At 38.1% G+C, this 20,021-nt stretch overlaps 1 protein-coding gene across 1 annotated transcript in view; it reads right to left on the reverse strand.

Annotated features, from left to right (window-relative positions):
- Nucleotides 1-20,021, reverse strand: part of LOC139711440 (uncharacterized) — a 57,533-nt gene that overhangs the window by 23,080 nt on the left and 14,432 nt on the right. The window contains exons 3-12 of the mRNA XM_071623321.1: nucleotides 14,039-14,116; nucleotides 12,625-12,737; nucleotides 10,494-10,653; nucleotides 7,071-7,241; nucleotides 6,507-6,632; nucleotides 5,497-5,811; nucleotides 3,910-4,005; nucleotides 3,379-3,480; nucleotides 2,817-2,999; nucleotides 1,056-1,187 (exon numbers count right to left, since the gene is read on the reverse strand). Of these exons, the coding sequence (XP_071479422.1) occupies nucleotides 1,056-1,187; nucleotides 2,817-2,999; nucleotides 3,379-3,480; nucleotides 3,910-4,005; nucleotides 5,497-5,811; nucleotides 6,507-6,632; nucleotides 7,071-7,241; nucleotides 10,494-10,653; nucleotides 12,625-12,737; nucleotides 14,039-14,116 (1,476 nt within the window). The remainder of the gene's footprint in view (nucleotides 1-1,055; nucleotides 1,188-2,816; nucleotides 3,000-3,378; nucleotides 3,481-3,909; nucleotides 4,006-5,496; nucleotides 5,812-6,506; nucleotides 6,633-7,070; nucleotides 7,242-10,493; nucleotides 10,654-12,624; nucleotides 12,738-14,038; nucleotides 14,117-20,021) is intronic.

Raw genomic sequence — 20,021 nt, forward strand, 5'->3', positions numbered from 1 at the left:
AAGTCATTGATTTGAGGTTTAACAATGTCAAATGTGTTGATTTTTGCTCACTCACACTAAACTGCACAGAATGCTTGAAGTGACACCCACAAACTGCATGTATGAACTTACCTTTGTGGAATTTCTTTACCCCAGCACGGTTAAACAAATATATATGCATGTATGTATGTATTGACACCTATTTGTAAACATTTGAACAAATTTCCTATTCCTTATCTCGCTCACACTCTATTTGAACAAAAAGTATATGTCAAACAACCTCACACACAAAATAAAATGCAAGCCCAATAACACAAACAACAATGAGGAGAGAAGGAATGTGGGGAAGATATACATACATATACTGTACACGCTGTTATTTTCGCGTACAGATTTTTTTCGTGAATGAGGTCACAGACATTTTCGCGAGATGTTGTTTTCACGAATTAACACAGAGGCCTTCTAAAGTGCACTATTACCTTAGCGCATGATGATATTTTCGCGTGTTGTTAAATTCATGGTCCAACTGTGATTCGCGACATTCATGAATATCAAACCCTCGCGAAAATATCAACTTATACAGTAGACACATGTACAAATCCCACATTCCTTTGCTGCACATGATATTATGTGTTTTTATTTACATACCATGGGTATACATATATGGAAAAGCAGGGAAAGAGATATAATTACACACAAATGTATGGAGAGAAAAAAAACTCACAAAGACACACACAACAGAAAAATACACATGCACATAGAAAAAAAAAAACTCACAAAAGACCTCAACAAACACAATAAACACACTCACACATGTACTGTATACGCCATATATTTCGCGAGTCTAAATTTTCGCGAATCGCGAGCGGTTGAATTCGCGATCGTGGAGTCCTGCACTAAATGGAGAAATGTACACGCGTACGTCACATTCACATCAGGATTAGAGTCAATATATTTGCGTGTCTTTAATTTCGCGAATAGCACCCGACTCGCGAAATTCGCAAAAATACAAACCTCATGAAATATTTGGCGTATGCAGTACACATACACAAATGCTTGGAAATGAAAGCCCTCACCTGTGCCATCTGCTCTCTGATCTGACTAAGCTGAACTTGAATCTCTTGCCTGGCTTCTTCTCTGGCTTTGGACACAGCCTCAACTTTCTCCCGACCAGCGGCCATGTTTTCATCCCGAAGTTTCTCCACTTCCTGGTCAGAAAACATGAGGAACACAGGAATGTCATCACTCAACAAACTAAGAAAAGTTTGGACAAAATGTTTCTACACAATCTGATTCACCATGTGGTCTTTACGACACACGAGCATAGGACAAAAGATGTAGAGCAAGATTAACCCTCTCCATACTGGAGCCTGGTGGCCTGTGTATTAAGTCTATGGGGATTTCAGAATTCAGTATGGAACAGGTTAAACTACATGTCCTCATATTTCCTGCTACATACAAGGATTGTAAAGAAAACACATGAAATTCAAAACCTGCAAAAATGTTTCAAAAGTCTGACTCTTCAATTTGAATTTTTTACTACTTATGCAATAGATTGTATTACTGGTGTGTATACACATTTCAACATACTATCAGGAGTTGCTTTTGAAAATGAACGGAAGGTAAAATTATGTAAATCATATGTTAGGCTCTATGAAAAATAATGTAACCAAGAGAGTGAGAGAAGAAAAAGTGTACGCTTTGGACAGTCCCACAGGCAAATGACATATAACATACGGTATTAGCGAATTAAGTCCAGTTTTAAGAGTATTGTCTACGCGACGGGTCGCGGAAAAAGCGCTAAAAATCGAGAAATACGCCGTTTTCTTGCGGGATATTTTGATTATAGCAAGCCGAGAGTGTGATGATATCAAAGGTCGTATGAGTGTACGATCTTTGATGGTATCCACAAAAGCAAAAAAGAAAAACAAAATTTACGTACCCCCTAGGCAATTACCCCTATGATTAGTGTCTACGGGAATTATTCAATGCAAGGGTTGAATGCAAATGTCTACTGCACCAGTATTCGGCCACCAACGAGCGCCGCAACGTCCCCGGTGCAATTTTGCACCAACAGTGTAGAGCGCGATGCATTTTCAGCGGCCTTGCACACGCATTGACATTGAGCACGCATATCGTGCAGTGTGACTGCGACCGAGCAAAATGCTCCTCCAACGAAAAAAACAATCAATGTTAATTTGAAAAATAATCAAATATCAAAGGTCGTATGAGTGTACGATCTTTGATGGTATCCACAAAAGCAAAAAAGAAAAACAAAATTTACGTACCTCCTAGGCAATTACCCCTATGATTAGTGTCTACGGGAATTATTCAATGCAAGGGTTGAATGCAAATGTCTACTGCACCAGTATTCGGCCACCAACGAGCGCCGCAACGTCCCCGGTGCAATTTTGCACCAACAGTGTAGAGCGCGATGCATTTTCAGCGGCCTTGCACACGCATTGACATTGAGCACGCAAATGCGACCGAGCAAAAGAAGAAATTTGAAAAAAAAAATATTCCCTAGAAGGAATAGTCCCTCTTAGATTTCGGAATTCTTACGAACATTTGAGCAGCGAAGTCGGATCGTTGGGGAGTTTATGTCTTCGTATGGTAGCGGAAAATCGCAAAGTGAGAAACGGGAAATTTGGATAGAAAATGGTACATCATGAAAAGCTGGTATCATTTTATGCTCACACATAAACACAGTAGGTAATATTGATTTCAGTAGTAATGTGAGACTCATGCACATATCTTTTTGTCTTTCTAAACACATTCATACATAATCTTGACATGACTGAAAACGCCGCATGCTGACCCAAAGGTCTTATCATCACCTCCTTCAGGTTATTGACGCTCGTCTTGAGCGTGTCGCGCAGCTGCTGCTCCCTCTTCAGATCCTCTTTCAGATACTTGGTTTCTATGGCGACCGCATCCTCCCTGGCCAGAGCCTCCTTCTGTCTCTCTTTCTCTGCCTCCTCCTCCCAGACTGCTTTCTGCTCCTGAAGAGCCTTTTTGATCTGGCGTGGAGGGACAAGGAGGTGAAGCAGTAAAAGATTACAAGAGTGTCAGTGATGTAACTGGCACACTTTAATTACATCACTACCTGACCAAAATACAAAAATCCATTGTTGTGATTCAAAGCTTCCAGTTTTACATTGAGAAAAATGAGAGAATGATTTTTTTTTCAGATAGAAATCGCCACTCTGCAGATTTTAACTCAGGTGTAGCAAAGTGCAAGAAGATCATGGTGACACAACAAAGATTAGGAAGATCAGGTGATCTGTATTCACTGACAATAAGTTTCCAGACATCACTACTAATCAGCAAAGAAGGCACAGTGAGGATTAAGATTGATGGATCTACTAATCTTAAAGGATGATTTCTCCATGGCCTTACCTGTTCCTCTGCCTCCTTCCTAAGCTGCTCTCCAAGGTTCCTGGAAGACACCTCCTGCTGACTCAGGTTCTCTCTGAGCTCCTTCAGCTCCGCGTCTTTCTCCTGTTGACAACGAGGATGGAAAACTAATGAACTTCGAATAATCAAGACCTCTATGAACAGGAAAATGAAATAGTTTCAAAACTTTTTGTATGTTAAAACAGCATCAAGTAACCAATGCTGCAAAATGCATTGAGTGTAAAAGGTAAGTAAGATTTTGAATTTCATATTCCTGACATATTGATAATTGCTGTAAGTGCTTTTATCCTCTAAAACCTCAACTGATATGAACCAGATGATGGCAATGATAATGGATTTAGTAATCACTTCATCACAACAGAAATAAGTTGATTTACTTATCTCAATGCACCACTGTAAATCTCAATCAAGATTTATCTATATATTGATGTTTCCATGACAACTCAAACAATCAGATATGGACACACATTTCCAACATTTCAAAAATTTTGATTCACACACAGCTATTCCCACCTGCACTTCCTTCTCAAGCTGTCCCTGCCTCTCCGCAGCCTGAGTCTGTTGGTTGGTGAGGATGTTTGTGTGGGCTTTCTCCAACATTTTCTTTTGCTGTGAGGGGAGACAGAAATAGTGTTGCATTTGATTTGAGATTGTCTTTATTTTTCTACAGTTTTTAACTTGTGATATACAAACTTTCAACAAGGTGCATCATCAGCACATGCAGCCTCCTCCCCCGAACAACAATAACAAAACAAAACAAAAATTGAGCATTGATTTTGGGTGAGAACAAACTGTGATCGAAACTCTTTTTGTGTGTGTGTCAAAAGATTTTGTTAGCTACAATACAACTGTGAGCAGATTAATCACTGGGTGAACTAGTCAGTGAGATATACATTTACATATCATGCTATTCATGTCTAGAATTTTTGCCAATTTTTTTTTTTTCAGTCAGATACCAGTTTGCAAATTTCAAGGGTATCAAAAGCAAATACTAACTATAATTACAAGCTATATTCATAATTACACATTGCATTTCTATCCCTCTGCTTATATCATCCACAGTCTGGGCCAGTCAATTCAAAATTATTCAAATTAGATGAAATCTTGCTTTCATAGAATAACCTTGCTCAATTGTCCATCAACAACACATGCACTGGCAATTGCACCAATCAGCAATAAACATATTTTAAATTAAATTAATATTTGAAATGGCACTTAAATTTTAAACATCTGCAGGACAGAATCTATTGCAGTGATGATTTTTTAAAGAACAGTATTTGATAGTTCTATAATGCAATCAACTCATCTATACATGTAAATTGTTTAGAAATGAAAAAAAAAAATGAATGAATGAATCTATAGTCTTCTCATCACAGCTGCCGGCGATTAGGTCAAGTATAATCAGGGGATGAGGTTTTTAATGCCAAATACTGTATGTAAAACATGATAATGCTCAAAACATTGCACTTCAATAAATGATCATGGAAACTATCACATTCAGATTTTCCTGAAATATAGTTATATCACAAATGCATAACAATGCCTTTTGGCACTCATGAATATCATACACATTAAAAAAGAAAACAAACAAAATGCATTTTGAAAACAATAGGTATATACATCAATGTTTTGCTACAAAAAAAAACAAACAAACAAAAAATGTAATTCATTGTTATCATACAAATAACAACACCAAATGTCACAGCTTACTTTCGGTCATTGTCCAAATTTACTAATTAAATTGATCATGGAAATTTACAACTCTTTATTGTATTTGGAATAAGGATGAAATGTTCATTCATATATTTCAAGATATTGTTTTTCCATCATATTAGAAGGAAATATGTAGTCAACTACTTAACATCCTGATTAAAGCAAGAAATCTACAACTTATCACATGAAACAAATAACTCTAAAGTCTATGATATATCACACAAAATAACCAAAATATACACAGTCTATTTGTTCTGTTATTTCTTTAGACAATCTTGACTAAAAATATATGGTTTCCTGGTTGTTTGGTGAAAAGTTTTGAAAGAGGATGACACACCAAACCAAACACTCTATGTCTCCATCATGCCCCATATAGTGATGCCTCACCTGATCTAGCTCCTCCTCCTTCTCCTTCAGGAGTTTGTCCCTCAGCTCCACCACGGCCACCCTGGTGGTCATCTCCGCCTTGCGGGCCGTCGCATCCTTCTGCCTCTCCAGCGCCTCGGCCTTGTTGGTCAGCTCCAGGACCTCCCGGCCCTGGCCGCGGATGCGCTCCTGGAGCCGTGTGGTCACCACGTCCTTGTCCAGCAGGGCTTTCTCCAGGGTGGCCACCCGCTTGGTGGATTCCTCCAGCTTGAGCTGGTTCTCCGCGGATTCCGTGGTGGTCTTCGTCCGGAGCTCCTCCAGGGCTGAGTGTTTCTCCTGAACAGGAATTAATAGTAGCCATAGAATACAGACAGAACAAATGTTAGACCTCAGGCATGTTTGTACAAGCCACAAAGTCATTCTGAAATGTGCATTTAAGCTAATAAGTGTCACATATTTCGTAAGAATCAGTGCAGTTTTTAACATTACATTTAATGATTACTTATGTTTACATGGTCCTAATTAATTTAGAGTCTTACATGTGATGCTCCAAACTAAATGCAAAAAAAAATCTAAAATATGAATTATCTGATCATTATGTTTAAACTTGAGGAAGAACTAAATGTTGTGATGGTTAATATCATAATTATTTTGTTATGTTTGTTCACCAGATAATATCCCTTTGTATTGGCAAGTCAGTCATCACATGCACAAGCACTCCACTATTAATTTCTTACACTGTTGACACTTTTTTGTGTTTTCTTTAATGCTTGAATTCCAATCAAATTCCAATTAAAACACTTCACATCAATGAGTTCACTTTGAAATATTCAAAATACCAATACCACTCACTGGATCTATCTACAAGAATTGAATTGAATTGAAGGTTCATATCAGTGATCATATGTACCACAATATCAGGCAAGTGACAATATCGGTCCCAGTAAAAATCCCTTCAAGCATTAATTCCAAATCTGAGTTTAAAACGGATGAAGATTAGAAAGACATAAGAACTACAAGCAAAGTCAAACCTGAATTTGGTTTTGGTGTTCTTTCTCTGCTTTTGTCATAGCTTCCTGTAATTCTTGGAGCTGTTTCTTGAGATCACATTCCATCAGCTTTAGACTCTCAATCTTGCCCCTGTTCTCTTCCAGGTCCTATAGTTGGAAACAAACAAACAGAGAAAAGGTTCAAAGGGGAATTCAGCAAGTCATTGCTAATTATTTTTACAGATCATTACAAACACACTTAAAGAAAAAAAAATGAATAGGCCAAAACATTACAACGCATTAATACAAAGCATAGAATGGAAAGAAAATTGGAATCGAAGAAAAATTGTAAAAATCATCATTACATATCATAAGGAGATGCAAGCCCACCTCCAATCAGCAACAAATGATTTTATTACAAATTATTATTACAGATTGCATTCTTTTTTACAATGATTGAGCCAAAATATTACATCACATTGACATCTAAGCAAAGAATGGAAAGAAAAATGTATTTGAAGACAATTGAAGAATTGTTATTTAATTTCAAGAAAGATACCAGCACCCCAACCCTCAAAGAAACCAAGTTCCCCCACTCCATCATACCTCCTCCATCTTCTCCACTTTGATCCTGCTGGCCTTCTGGCTCTCAAACAGCTCCTGTCTGGTCTGGTCTAGCTGCCTCTCCATCTCTGTGTGCTCCGCCCGGGAGACCCGGCTTCCCATCTCCTCCAGCTGAGTCCTCAGCTGGTCTCTCTCGTTAACAACGGCAACGATCTAAACCCAAAATAAAATAATTGTCATTACGGCATTTGATCTAAACCCAAAATAAAATCATTGTCATTACGGCATTCTGTAAAAGCAAAAACATATGCGGCATGAAATTGTTGCGAATTGGAGCTGATGGCCTCTTTCCCAGCATGAAACTTTCACGAATTGCATCTTGCATTGTGTAGACAAGAAGTTTTGCATGCTCAATACTTGTATAGTACATTATCACATTTATAAATGTCTCTAAGCGCTAAAACTGCATCCTACTCTCACAAATCTTGGCTCCTTGCAAAATTCGTGAAAATTGCATTAGAAAATTTCTGGTTTTACAGTAATCATATCTGTATCTAAGCTACAGGATTCTAGTCTTGAACGTCGTCTGTTTACATTAAACTGTTAAGCTTCAAAAGAGCAAACCCAACATTCGTCCTGCAAACAAAATTTAAAGGCAGAAGTCACTTTTTTTGCAGCTGCCCTCTTGAAATGTATTGATGATGTATCTCCATGGTGATGCCATTCTCAGTATGTCGGTACTAGTCATCAACTGCGAGGCATGTTTTTGCAGGTAGCTGGTTCACCATTGCACATTTGAGCTATTTTCAGTAGACCACTTGTGAATGCTCAATCTATCACGAAAAATGTGTCCAGATTTTCATCCCGACCAAGAGACTGTGAATGGGCAGTAGTTAATGATTTAACTGCCAAGAGAGAGTTAAGTAGAGAGAACGAAGAGTGATTGTGTGAGAGAGTGAGAGAGGGAGAAACTGACAAACAGACAGAAAGAGTGAGAGAGGGACAGACAGACAAACAGACAGAAAAGACAGAGAAAATCTCAGACGGAGAAAGGCAAGTTGCTGCAGGAACAGAGAAAGAGAAAATGTCAGCACAATCCAGAGGGAAATCAAAATACCAGAATGAAGTAAAGAAAGGAGACACTGAGCTGAGAAAATGGGGGACGGAGATTAGAGAGAGTGAAGAATAGAGAGGGAGAGAGTAAGATAGATATAGGGAGAGAGACGTGGGAATAGATGGGGAGATATATGCGCAGAAACAAGTGGGGAAGAGATAGACGATATAATGTAGTACAGAGGAATGAATAATAGGAGAGAAAGAGGGAGAGAGGGAGTGTGTGTGTGTGTGTGTGTGTGTGTCAGTAAATACAAAGAAAGAAAGAGAAAGAGAGACTCAAGGATAGAGAAAGATATTCACATATCTGGAAACAGCAGGCGTGGAAGAGATAGATAATATAATGTACTACAGAGAAATGAATAATAGGAGAGAAAGAGAGAGAGGGAGGGAGAGAGAATGTTTGTGTGTGTGTGTGTGTGTGTGTGTGTGTGTGTGTGTGTGTGTGTGTGTGTGTGTGTGTGTGTGTGTGTTTGTGTGTGTAGGTGTATGTAATGGTGTGTGTCAGTAACACAAAGAAGTAAGACTCAGGATAGAGAAAGATGCTCACATATCTGGAAATGACTGGCAGGGAAGAGATAGATGACAGAATGCACCACAAAAAAAATGAAAACTATAAGAAAGAAATAGAGAGAGAAAAAAGTATTTGTGTGTGCCAGTAACAGAAAGAGAGAGAGATAGTTAGAGAAAGAAAGAGTGTGTGTTTTGTTTGTTTGTTTATGTGTATGTGTCAATATCATAAAGAGAGGAAGAGAGAAAGAGAGAGAGGGGGACTGATGGAAGTAAAAGATGGGAAATAAGAAAACGTATCAAGAGAGAAAAAAAATAGAAAACAGAGATATATAACATACACTGAGAGGGAAATGTGCAGAGTGAGAGATGAGAGAGATGGAAAGGGAGTAACTGAAGAGAAAGATGGGGGAGAAGAAAACATATCAAGAGAGAAAAGATAGAAAATAGACAAAGATATATATACACAGAGAGGGAAATATGCAGAGTGAGAGATGAGAGAGACGGAGAGGGAGTGATTGAAGAGAAAGATGGGAGGAAGAAAACATGTCAAGAGAGAAAAGATTAAAAAAACAGACAAAGATATATATACACAGAGAGGGAAATATGCAGTGAGAAATAAGTGTAGATAGAGAGAGAGAGAGAGAGAGAGCAATGGAAGAGAAAGAAGAGAAATAGGAAAACATATCAAGCGAGAATAGGGAGATAAAAAAAACACAGACAAAGATAGATATATACAGATAGGGGAATGCATAGAGTGAGAGATAAGGAGAGAGAGAGGGAGAGACAGACAGACAGAAATATAAAGAGGCTTGTTGGCAGACAGAATAGGAGGTAAAATATTCAACCTTTCAAACTGGCTACTGCATGAATAAAGGGGACAAGTGCGCATTGGAGCTTTTACAGTTGGAAATGAAAACATGAGCGGAATAAGACACATGAAGGCATCTTTGTTATCATCTCTCAGTCAATCCAAATTACTTCTGAGAAGCAGTTTTAGGGTGCAATGCATTTGCATCAAGCAAAATGTATGGTGTAAGAGTGTGGGAGTTGTGATCACAGATGATAATAAATATGTGAGAATGAAATGGGAGCAGACTTGTGACTTGCAGAGAAGAAGTGTTCTGCTGATGAGAACTCTCTCACTTAAAAAAAAAAAAAAAATGTGACTGCTAGGCGAAATATTCATTCAATAATTAGATTGATCATTCAAGTGGTCATGCTAACATTTTAAAGTACCAGTGCCATGAAACAGGTTAGAATTGCAGCTGAACAAAACGGCTGACCAAAGCTGTTAGGATTTTCCTAATATAGTTTGCTTTGTTTGGCATTTTTTTCCTGATTAGGACTGATTATTAAGCAAGACAATCTTGTTCAGTGCTTCCTGTAATTGATACAGGTACTTTACAGATGCATTAAGGATTGGGTAACTTCCTCTAGGATAGCAAACTGGATCCACAGTGCATCCCATTCTTTTTTTTTACATTTTTTTTTTTTGCAAATGTACCTGCTACGGATAATGATCTTACTTGACATTCCAACCCATTCTAGCAGCATGTCATCAGTATTGTACAAGAAAATCTTGCTACTGTAAAAGTGGATACTTTTGTGTGAGTAATTTTTTTTTTTTGTACCCCATCAGGTAAGATGAGTTTCGCATGTTTTTGATTCCACAGAGTCAAGATATTAACTACGAGAGCATATAGCAAGCAAAAATATTACTGTGCTTTATGTTTTGCCCTAGATTCTGGTTGTGCAAAATGCATGAAAATTTCAACACCTCAAAAATTTCCACTTTAATAGCATTTGGTAATGTCATGTTTAACCAGAGACTGCACTCACCTCCTCTGGAGTCAGGCCCAGCTGTGCCAGCGGGTCACCAGCCCCACCCTGTGTCTCTTCTCCTTGGTGGGGACTCCTCCTGGCAGCGATACCCTCCTCCAGGTCTTTGAGTGCCATCCTGGCTTGGTCTCGCTGGTATTCCAGAACCATCAACTCCGACCTGTGCAGGTTTCGCAAAGGAAATGTTTTAAAATGGCATGTAGATTTATCAAATGATGAAGAGATAATTAATACTCATAAAAACTCAGATTTGTATCCTATCAGTCACTTAGGTCTCCAAACAATGAACTTAACAGTGTAGTAACATAGAAAAAAAATGATGATGATGATTTTAATTCTAGAAGAATGAAATGACAGTGATAACCTTCATCAAAATGAGTTATGCATCAAAGAACACAGAATATGTAATGGAGGACAGCTAAACGCAGCCAAACTTAATTAATACCTTTTAAAGCCCACCTACACACTACACAACCTAAGGTCATACGACCTTCCAACCATGAGATCAGGTCATGTGACCTGGCAACGCACACTATGCGACCTGACCTTAGGACCTGCAACCTGCCTCTCTTGCACTTTAGCACACAGTGTGCACGTAGCTAGCAGCTAGCTACAAGTGCATGACTATTTGAAAAAATTCAATATGCCATAATCTTCTGATCAGGTCATGGGACGACGCTTCGGTGTTGGTGACGTCAAACCGACAGTCGGAAGGTTGTACACCCTCAGGTCGTGTAGTGTGCAGCGGGCTATATCCTGAGTTATTGATAATTGACACAGCAGTATGGTTTCTTTTACATGTGGCCACTGAGGAAGCATTAAAATGCTTGCACGCAGGCAACCAAGGGACAGACAGCAATGAGAATGAAATGCCTTGCCCACAGGCACAACTGCTGCAGGCACGGGACTTGAACCCAGGACCTCATGATTGACAGTCCGGGGTCTTATCCAGCTTGTCTCAACAGCTCCATAATGTGTCAGGATAAAAGCACTTGACAAGAAAAGATGTTTTTGATTGCCTTTTTTCCATCGGCAACTTAGAGAAGTGGACCAGGGAGAGCCTGACATCTTGTACCCCTGTATTTTGCTTGTTTTGTTTGTTTATCTGTTGTTTGATCATTCACTTGTATTGTCTTGCAAATGCCAAATAAATCACAACATTATAATAATAATAAAAATAATAATAATAATAATAATAATAATAATAATAATAATAATAATAATAATAATAATAATAATAATAATAATAATAATAATAATAACAATAATAATAATAATAATGATAATAATAATAATAACAATAATAATAATAATAATGATAATAATAATAATAACAATACTACTACTACTGCTGCTGCTGCTGCTGCTACTGCTGCTGCTGCTACTACTACTACTACTACTACTAATAATAATAATAATAATAATAATGATAATATTATAATTATTAATAATATTAATGTGAGGGATCAAGAATCCATTTTTTTCATCCAAGGAGGTTAGGAATAAGCATCTTGAGAGCACAGAACTGACTTCACCCTTTCTGTGCCAGGGATTTTGGACAATATGTACAAAGCTATGGGGTTTTCTGTGCAAATCAGCACAGAAAAGGTTATAACAAAGCAAGAGTGTGGAAGGGATAAGCTCCTTCAAATTCATGAAATTTTTCCATCGAGTTGTAAAAAAAAAACACACCAAAAAACACTAATCAATTCAGCACTATGTACGCTCATGTAGGGCAATTTGGATCAGCTCGGTACTAGTCAGGGAAAGTTTGTAGACTCCAAAGAAATGCCATAGAATGCTACATATACTCTGACATTTTGACAGTGATGGTTTCACCAGTTGCCACAACAAAAGTTGGCACAGAAAAAAAAAGTATAGGAGCATGTGGTCTATCTATTTAAATTTTGACTAAGCATCACAGGAAAAGAAAAGAATACTGCTTGGGGGTTTCACATTAAGTGTTACTGTTTTCCCTTTATAAGCAAGTCCATGACATCATCTAGCCCGTTGAGGATAGACTGATTTTGCTACAACATGCATTTCCCATAGACACTTGCCCGAGTATACTCAGGACTCGTCCTCAACGGGTTAACAAGACGGCTTGGGAATTTTTTCTTTGTTGTCTCACCTCAAGCCGTCCGATTTCTCCACGCTCATCCTCGCCATCTCCTCTGCCCGCTGGATGTCGCCTTTGTTCCGCTTGACTGCCTCCTGGAGCATCTTCAGCTCCTCCATTGCTTCCTGTCCAAACAAACATCATCCAACCCGACGGTCAAGATCACAGAGTACAGTGGCATTGCACAACAAGGAGTGGTCAAGCAATTATGTGTGGCTAGATTTACACCATCAGAATGTACATGTTTGATTTGAATGCATTTCTAACCCCCTTTCTGTCCCAACTTCTCTTCCTCCCTCCTCTAAATCTGGTATTCAAATGAATTGAGTCATCACTACAACTCGCATCCAAGACGTCATAATTCAACAGAGTGTGTTTGTTTGTCCGTCCTATAGAGAAACATTACAAAGATATAAATTATTCATCAGTTATTTGCACGTTTAACCTACTCCTGGCTCTGTTGGTAGTCAAGACTTCAGCAAACATCCCCAACCCGAAGACTATCAAAAATGTTCAAGTTAAAGGACAAGTTCACCTTAATATATGTGTGGTTTGAGTGAATGCAACAATCAGTGAGAGTTTGAGGAGAATCTGAAAATCTTTTCAAAAGTAACAAATTTTTGAAGTTTCAGTGCAACTATTGATGGATGAGAAGACTATTACAGTTTGTGATGTCACATGTATAGAATGATGTAAAGAAAATATAAAGATATATCAACATACAGTGCACTCCCGTTACAACCAACACGGTTATAACAAAATTTTGTTATAACGAAGTAAAACTTTTGGTCCCAAAATTATCGCCATTATAGTCTATGGTACAAAATTCGCTTATAACGAACACGGTTATAGCGATATTTTCGCTATAACGAAGTCTTTTCCGAGCACCACTGACAAAGAAAAACAAAAGAAATGTGCTCCGTTATAACGAAATGCGGATCGCTTTCGAAAATACGTAGCGGAACAAGGCATTGACAGCGTCTCTGCATGGGCGAATGCGTCACATCACTGTGTGTTCGCTTGGTGTGTCATGCACAGTTTCCGAGGGGGACTTGTGTTATTGTAATACAATAATCTGAAATTGATTAACTATTTGTTTCATTGTTCACTTAGCTTTCCAGTGTATGACGAGTATTCAACAAACAGAATATCATATATGCATGGCTTCCTTGTTTTCGTTATACATGTATATTGTATCTGTTCGGTTATAACGAAATTTTCTTATAACAAAAGAAAACTGCCGGTCCCGAGCATTTCGTTATAACGGGAGTGCACTGTATTTTCACTTTTATTGCATAATAAAAAAGCATTTAGACTTGCCTCTCTCAGAAGGCAGGGGGAATAATATTGCCACTAACATAGGTCAGTACAAGACATCTTGGAGGAAAATAGATCGATTCTTCTTGTTATCAACTCAAGCACACACCTCTTTTTTCCTCTTCAGGTCATTCAGGCTTGCTTCCATGGCTTCCACGCTTGCACGAAGACTGGCCTCAGACTGTAACTATGGCAACCAAAGAAGATGGAAAAAAGCCCAATCACAACATCATCTAAGTTTTGCTCAAGCCTGTACCCGCAAACACCCACAAGATCTGAAGCTCCCCCTTTATGCGTATGTTAGCGGGAATTTGTGCGAGGAATACCAATGAGCACAGGTGACAAATATAACTGGATCTTTATCCCACCCAGGCTGACTGCGTGTGAAAGCCTGTAATACGAGACCACACATAAGCAGCGACTGCATTACAAATGAGCCTGTTAATCACACTTTCAAATCAGGTCAAGCTCCGTGCAACTACCTAGGGATACATGTGCTGCACTTGCTAATACATCAGAAAAGAAGTAATGAAACAGCCTCCCATATGTGTATGATACGTTCCACATTTACAAACATATAGGTATATATCACTCATATGTCAAACTCACGCTGATATATAGGAATATATGAATATGCCACATACACATTGAAATGGTGAAGTTGATGCATAAAACATTTCATTTCTATTTTTGTTTAACAGCACCAGATTGTCTGTTTTGGGGTTTTTTATATGCAAATTGGAAAGAAGACCTTCACAAAATTGGGTCAGATTGAAATACATGAACAATGACGAACCGCTGTTTATCATGTAAGTGTAATGGCTTTGCCAAGTGAATATGTATGTATCAGGACAAGGATTTATGCCCAGTCACGATGTAGTTAACCTTGCTGATCTGGGCTTTCGCAAAGGACTACAGCCTATAGGCAGGCAATAATTTTATGGCCATCACTGGAATTGCAAGGGAAAGGAAGGGATGCACTTGGGCCTACAAAGAGATTGCAAGCATCACTCTTGAGCATAACACAGAGCTGATGAAAAAAAAAACAAGGACGTTTTCTTTCACCACAAAACAAGCCCCAGTTTGAAGCTGGCATCACACCCCCTGAATCCTTTTCTCACCGTTAATGTTTACACAGGGTGATTTCAAGCTCGGTGCTAGTGCTAGTACAAGTGCCATCTCCCAAACTGCCTTAAATGGAGCTCCAACACCGATGGTCAGATTAACGCAATGATACCAATCATAATTATTGATTCCCAACACTAGGCCTCAACAAACCACTGCAAAGTCTGCAGGAATTACACGACCAAGAAAGTGATGGCACATGGTTAAAGTAAAACATCAAAAGACGTAGTCATGACTGCTTAGCTTCAGACATATAATGAGGAAGAGGGATTAAACTGCCACAAATTTTATCCCTTTTCCAAAACACAACGATCTTAAATTTTGCTCACAGGCTCAGATTTATGTAGCAATTTCTATGTACGGTATGTGGGTGACCATTGCATTAGTGTAGACTTTGCATGTACAACGTGTATCTATTATAGACGTGAAATGACAAAGATGATAATCTCTAAAGACTAGTGTTTGGCAATGGGGAAAAAAAGCACAGAAATCGCCAACAAAAATGGTGGAACTTGGTTCAGCAGACAGCATTCACCAGGGCCCAATGCCAACTACCAGAAATATGTCTTAATTTTGAAGTCAACCTCCCAACACCGATTTCAAGTTTGGTTTTATCTCCAGTGCTAGAGTTGAGATAGCACTAGCACTGGTGCTCGCACTGAACCTGAAATCATACTGAACATCATCTAGTCAGGGTAAATGTGAAATTGAAAAATGAAAAAGTATTTGATACACTGCAAAATAATTTCATTAAGCTGTATTTTCATTTGCATCTCTCTCTAATTATTTACATTTGTATACACATATGTGTATTTATTGATCTATCTTTCTATTTATCTATCTATCAATCTATCTATCTATCTATCTATCTATCTATCTATCTATCTATCTATCTGTCTGTCTATCTATCTGTATCTATCTATCTATCTATCTATCTATCTATCTATCTATCTATCTGTCTGTCTATCTATCTGTATCTATCTATCTATCTATCTATCTATCTATCTATCTATCTATCTCTCTATCTCTCTATCTATCTGTATCTATCTATCTATCTATCTATCTATCTATCTATCTATCTATCTATCCATCCATATGTCATATGCATAATATCAATTTTTTAATTGAATAAGATGTATTATACATATTCTTATTCATTCATGGACTGGTTATGTGAACTTTTTTAACAGAACAAAATATTGTAAACTTTGTTATGAAACATTTTTTAAAGATTATTTATTTTGGTAAGTGTGTTAATTAGGTGATACGCTATCAGCGTATCACCTATTGTGATTGTCAAAATCTCTCTTTATTTTTTTTTATTCTTCTTTCTTTCTGGACAATTTTGTGTCGTCAATATCTCAAGAATGACATAACGAAATAACATGACATTTTCAGTCAACATGTCTCATGACAAAATCTAGCCACAATAAGGTTTTCATGACAGTAACATATCTATGACGTCATCTAGGCGCCATTTTGTGATTTTCGGACCTTGTCACATGATCGATCATAACTTCATAACTAGATGTCATTTCTGTATCATTTTCGGTGGACATGAAGTTCAGGTCACGCTCTATCTTACTTTTTAACGCTAGTTACACAGGTCATCATTACGCGCGCGTAAGCGCGCGTCAAAATTTTAAAAGGCTCAAAACGACTTCCCAATGGGAAATCTCGAAGTTTCAGACAATTTTAAGCGTTTCAAACATTTTCTCGCGTGCGCGTCCGTCCGCGCAATTCCGCGCGCAGAGCCCGTAAGCAACATGAAAATGCAATTTTTTTGACTGATTTGGATTCCTGATACTTTGAGTAACAATATCCATTGATTTCCGATCGATTTCGACCTATAACAAAGGAATGCACTGGCGTCAAAGTTGAAATTCCACGTGCGCGTCTTTCTGCAAATATAGTGAAAAAACATGTCTTTGTTTATTTCGCCATGGCTCTTTAAATCGTCCGTTGACCCTATATTTCTATTGCATATTACAAAAGTATATGAATTGTAAATAACATTCCTGGTATCAATATTGCCAGGAAAACGCGATGACGTCATCATATCGTCATTTTAGATGAAAAAAGTGGAATTGATTTTTTTGAGGTACTGTTTCTGACATTCATTTGCTCGTATCTCTGTTGTTTAAGCTCAATATTATCCCAAATTCAGATATGTTGCAGTTTGAACATTTGCCTTTCAAGTCCATGTGATGGTTTTGAAATATGATGACGTCATCACACTAGAAATTGTGATTAAAGGTAAAGACTCAAAATCAGACAAGTTTACGTGTTATGTCTATGGGAGGTGATTTTTTTTTTTAAACCATGCATTGACTTGACAACGTTTAAGCACCTTTACCTCATCTGATTTTGCTCCATTTCCTCTGAAACATAAATATGTTGTAGTTTAGACAATAAGCTTTAGTAATCATGCATTTTATGTTTTCAAATCTCCTCATCAGGTTGACAATTTTGCAATTTAAAACTGAAAATGAGAATGCAATCTGTACGGAACGATTCCCAATTTTTCTTTGCAACTGTATATTGATCGAATCCACGCTGCCACTTGTGAGAAATTGAATAGCGCCATCACAAGTCGACACTGTCACAATAGTATTTACATTTAAGTTTTGCACTCGATCTTCAGGACAGCAATGTGGCATAATCTGTTAGCGCGCTGGTTCTTCATAACGCCATACCGGAAGGCGAGAGGTTCGACCCCCGCAGGACTTTTATCCGTTCTTTCTTCTTTTTTTTTCTCTCTTTTTTTTTCGGCAGTTCAGCTTTACTCCGATGTCATTTATCGTATTATTTTATCAAGTGTACGTAACCCGTGAACACGGCTGCTCTATTTCCCTTGCTTTGTATTGGAGTTTGGAGATTGGGTTTGCTTCAATAATTTTGTCACACTTAATGTTGTAAATTTCCCCTTGTTACAGTGTCCCGCTTGCCACGATTCGTTTTCTCTTTCCTTTTCTCTTCATTTGTTCTTGTTATACTGTAGCAGGATATTTAGGAACGTGTTCGTTTACATAACTAACATGAATGGGAACTGAATTAATTAACTCTAGTCCAGGTGCATGGCGTCTCGCTTATCTCTTTGGAATTCCAGGTTATTGTTTGACCAAATAACGGAGTTAAAGACAGGCAGGGAAGGAAGTGACTTGATATTGCTTCATAATGAGGAATTTCGGGCAACACCTTTCCAAGTGTAGTGATTATGACGGGGTTCTCTGTCGTTTATTTTCGTCATGGCTGTTTCACTAGTTAGCCATAGGTGATATTATGTTGCTGGCATCTGGGAGAATAGAACAGATCAGTACCAAACTGGAATAGCCCTATAAGCAATGTGGTAAGCGTTCAATTTTTTGCATCATCTTTCTTCTTTAAAGTCAATCACTACTGATCGAAATACGCAATATAATATGACACGTTCCACTGGTAGTTTAGGCAAAGGGAGTTAATGCATGATGCAATGATAAATGTGCTACCATTGATTTTAGAGACGTCATTGTGGTGTGGTACTGGTGATGGTAAGGGAACCATAGATTGCTTTTAAAGTAATGAGACAATCATTGGACCTTTGCATCAAGACCGTATTCCCATCTAGAATATAATGCATGTTCGTGCGGCGTTTTTTTTTTTAATCCTGACGTGGACATTTTTTTTTCTTGTTTTTAATTTAAGAATGTTATATCTAAATTTGTTTCTTTCCCCTAACATTTGTTTTTTGTTGAATATAGAGTTAGACGTTCCGTGATCGAGTAGAAGAGCAGCGATTTAGTTACAGTTTCAATGCATCTTGTTTACCATCTTCTCTGACATTAAATTGATGGTTTTTATATTTGACATTGTCTGTCTATTTGCCAGTTTATGCTCATAAACCACTGCTATAACAACTAATACATTTGCTTCACCTGTCACACGCAATGACATGGATTGCAGTTGTGCATGCAGTTTTCCTTTTGCCACCTCTCGTTTTTCTCTCCCCTTTTCCCTCACTTTGGTTTTGTTATACTGCAGATGGGAATGATTACAATAGCATAACCCAACTTAAAGTAGGAATGAGAACTGAATAAATTAACTCTGGGCCAGGTGTATATAGCGTCTCGCTCATCTCTTTGAAATTTCAGGTTGCCATTGTTCGACCAACGGAGTTGAAGACAGGCTTTATGTTGCTATAGAGGTATCTCGCGCCACATGAATGGAATGCATACGCTGTTTAGTATTAGTAATACACTTTTTCATGCCCATCCCTGCCAATAAAAGTGTGTTTGACGGGGTTCTGTGTCATTCTGCCTACGAGAAAGCAAAGTTTTATTTTCGCCATGGCTGTTTCTCTATGCGTAGCCGTGGGTGATGGGTGTTGTTGGCATCTGGGCAGTAAAGAACCGAGTATCATGCTATAATACCCCCCCCCCCCCCGTTAGGTTCTAAGCGTTCAATACGGTGATATATCTTTCTTCTTTATTATATCGATCACTGCTGATGGAATTACAGAATTATGGTATGACACGTTTCACTCAAAGCTTAAAAAACAAAGTTTATGCACGATACAAGTAATGGTGCATGAGTCCTATAGGCCATTGATTTTAGATGAGAAATTATGATATGCCTAAAGTAGTGGTGTCATTGATTAGGAATTAATGACACGATTAAGCACTCCTTCCACTTCTAACTGTCCCCTTTGAATGTGTGTCGATCACGTGAGATCGTCATAAATTATCATTCACGTATAAGCTTACGTTCAAAGTGTACTCTTAGTTGGAGGAGACCTATAGTTACATGGTTAAAGGTGATGTTTTGCCCTTTTCTCTTTAATTGAGGTATCACTTTCGTCCAGGATAAATCACATTCTCATGTAAACAGACTCACTTGCTCTATATCCCCTGTTTTGTATCGGAGGCTTCATTGGTTTTACTGCTGGTAAATCTCACAGGCTTGTATATAGTTGTAAGAGCTCTCTGAAC

The sequence above is a fragment of the Diadema antillarum genome, unplaced genomic scaffold (assembly GCF_040938485.1).
Source record: "Diadema antillarum isolate AM-2024a unplaced genomic scaffold, OU_Dant_1.0 seq00001659_RagTag, whole genome shotgun sequence".
NCBI classification, from domain to species: Eukaryota; Metazoa; Echinodermata; class Echinoidea; order Diadematoida; family Diadematidae; genus Diadema; species Diadema antillarum.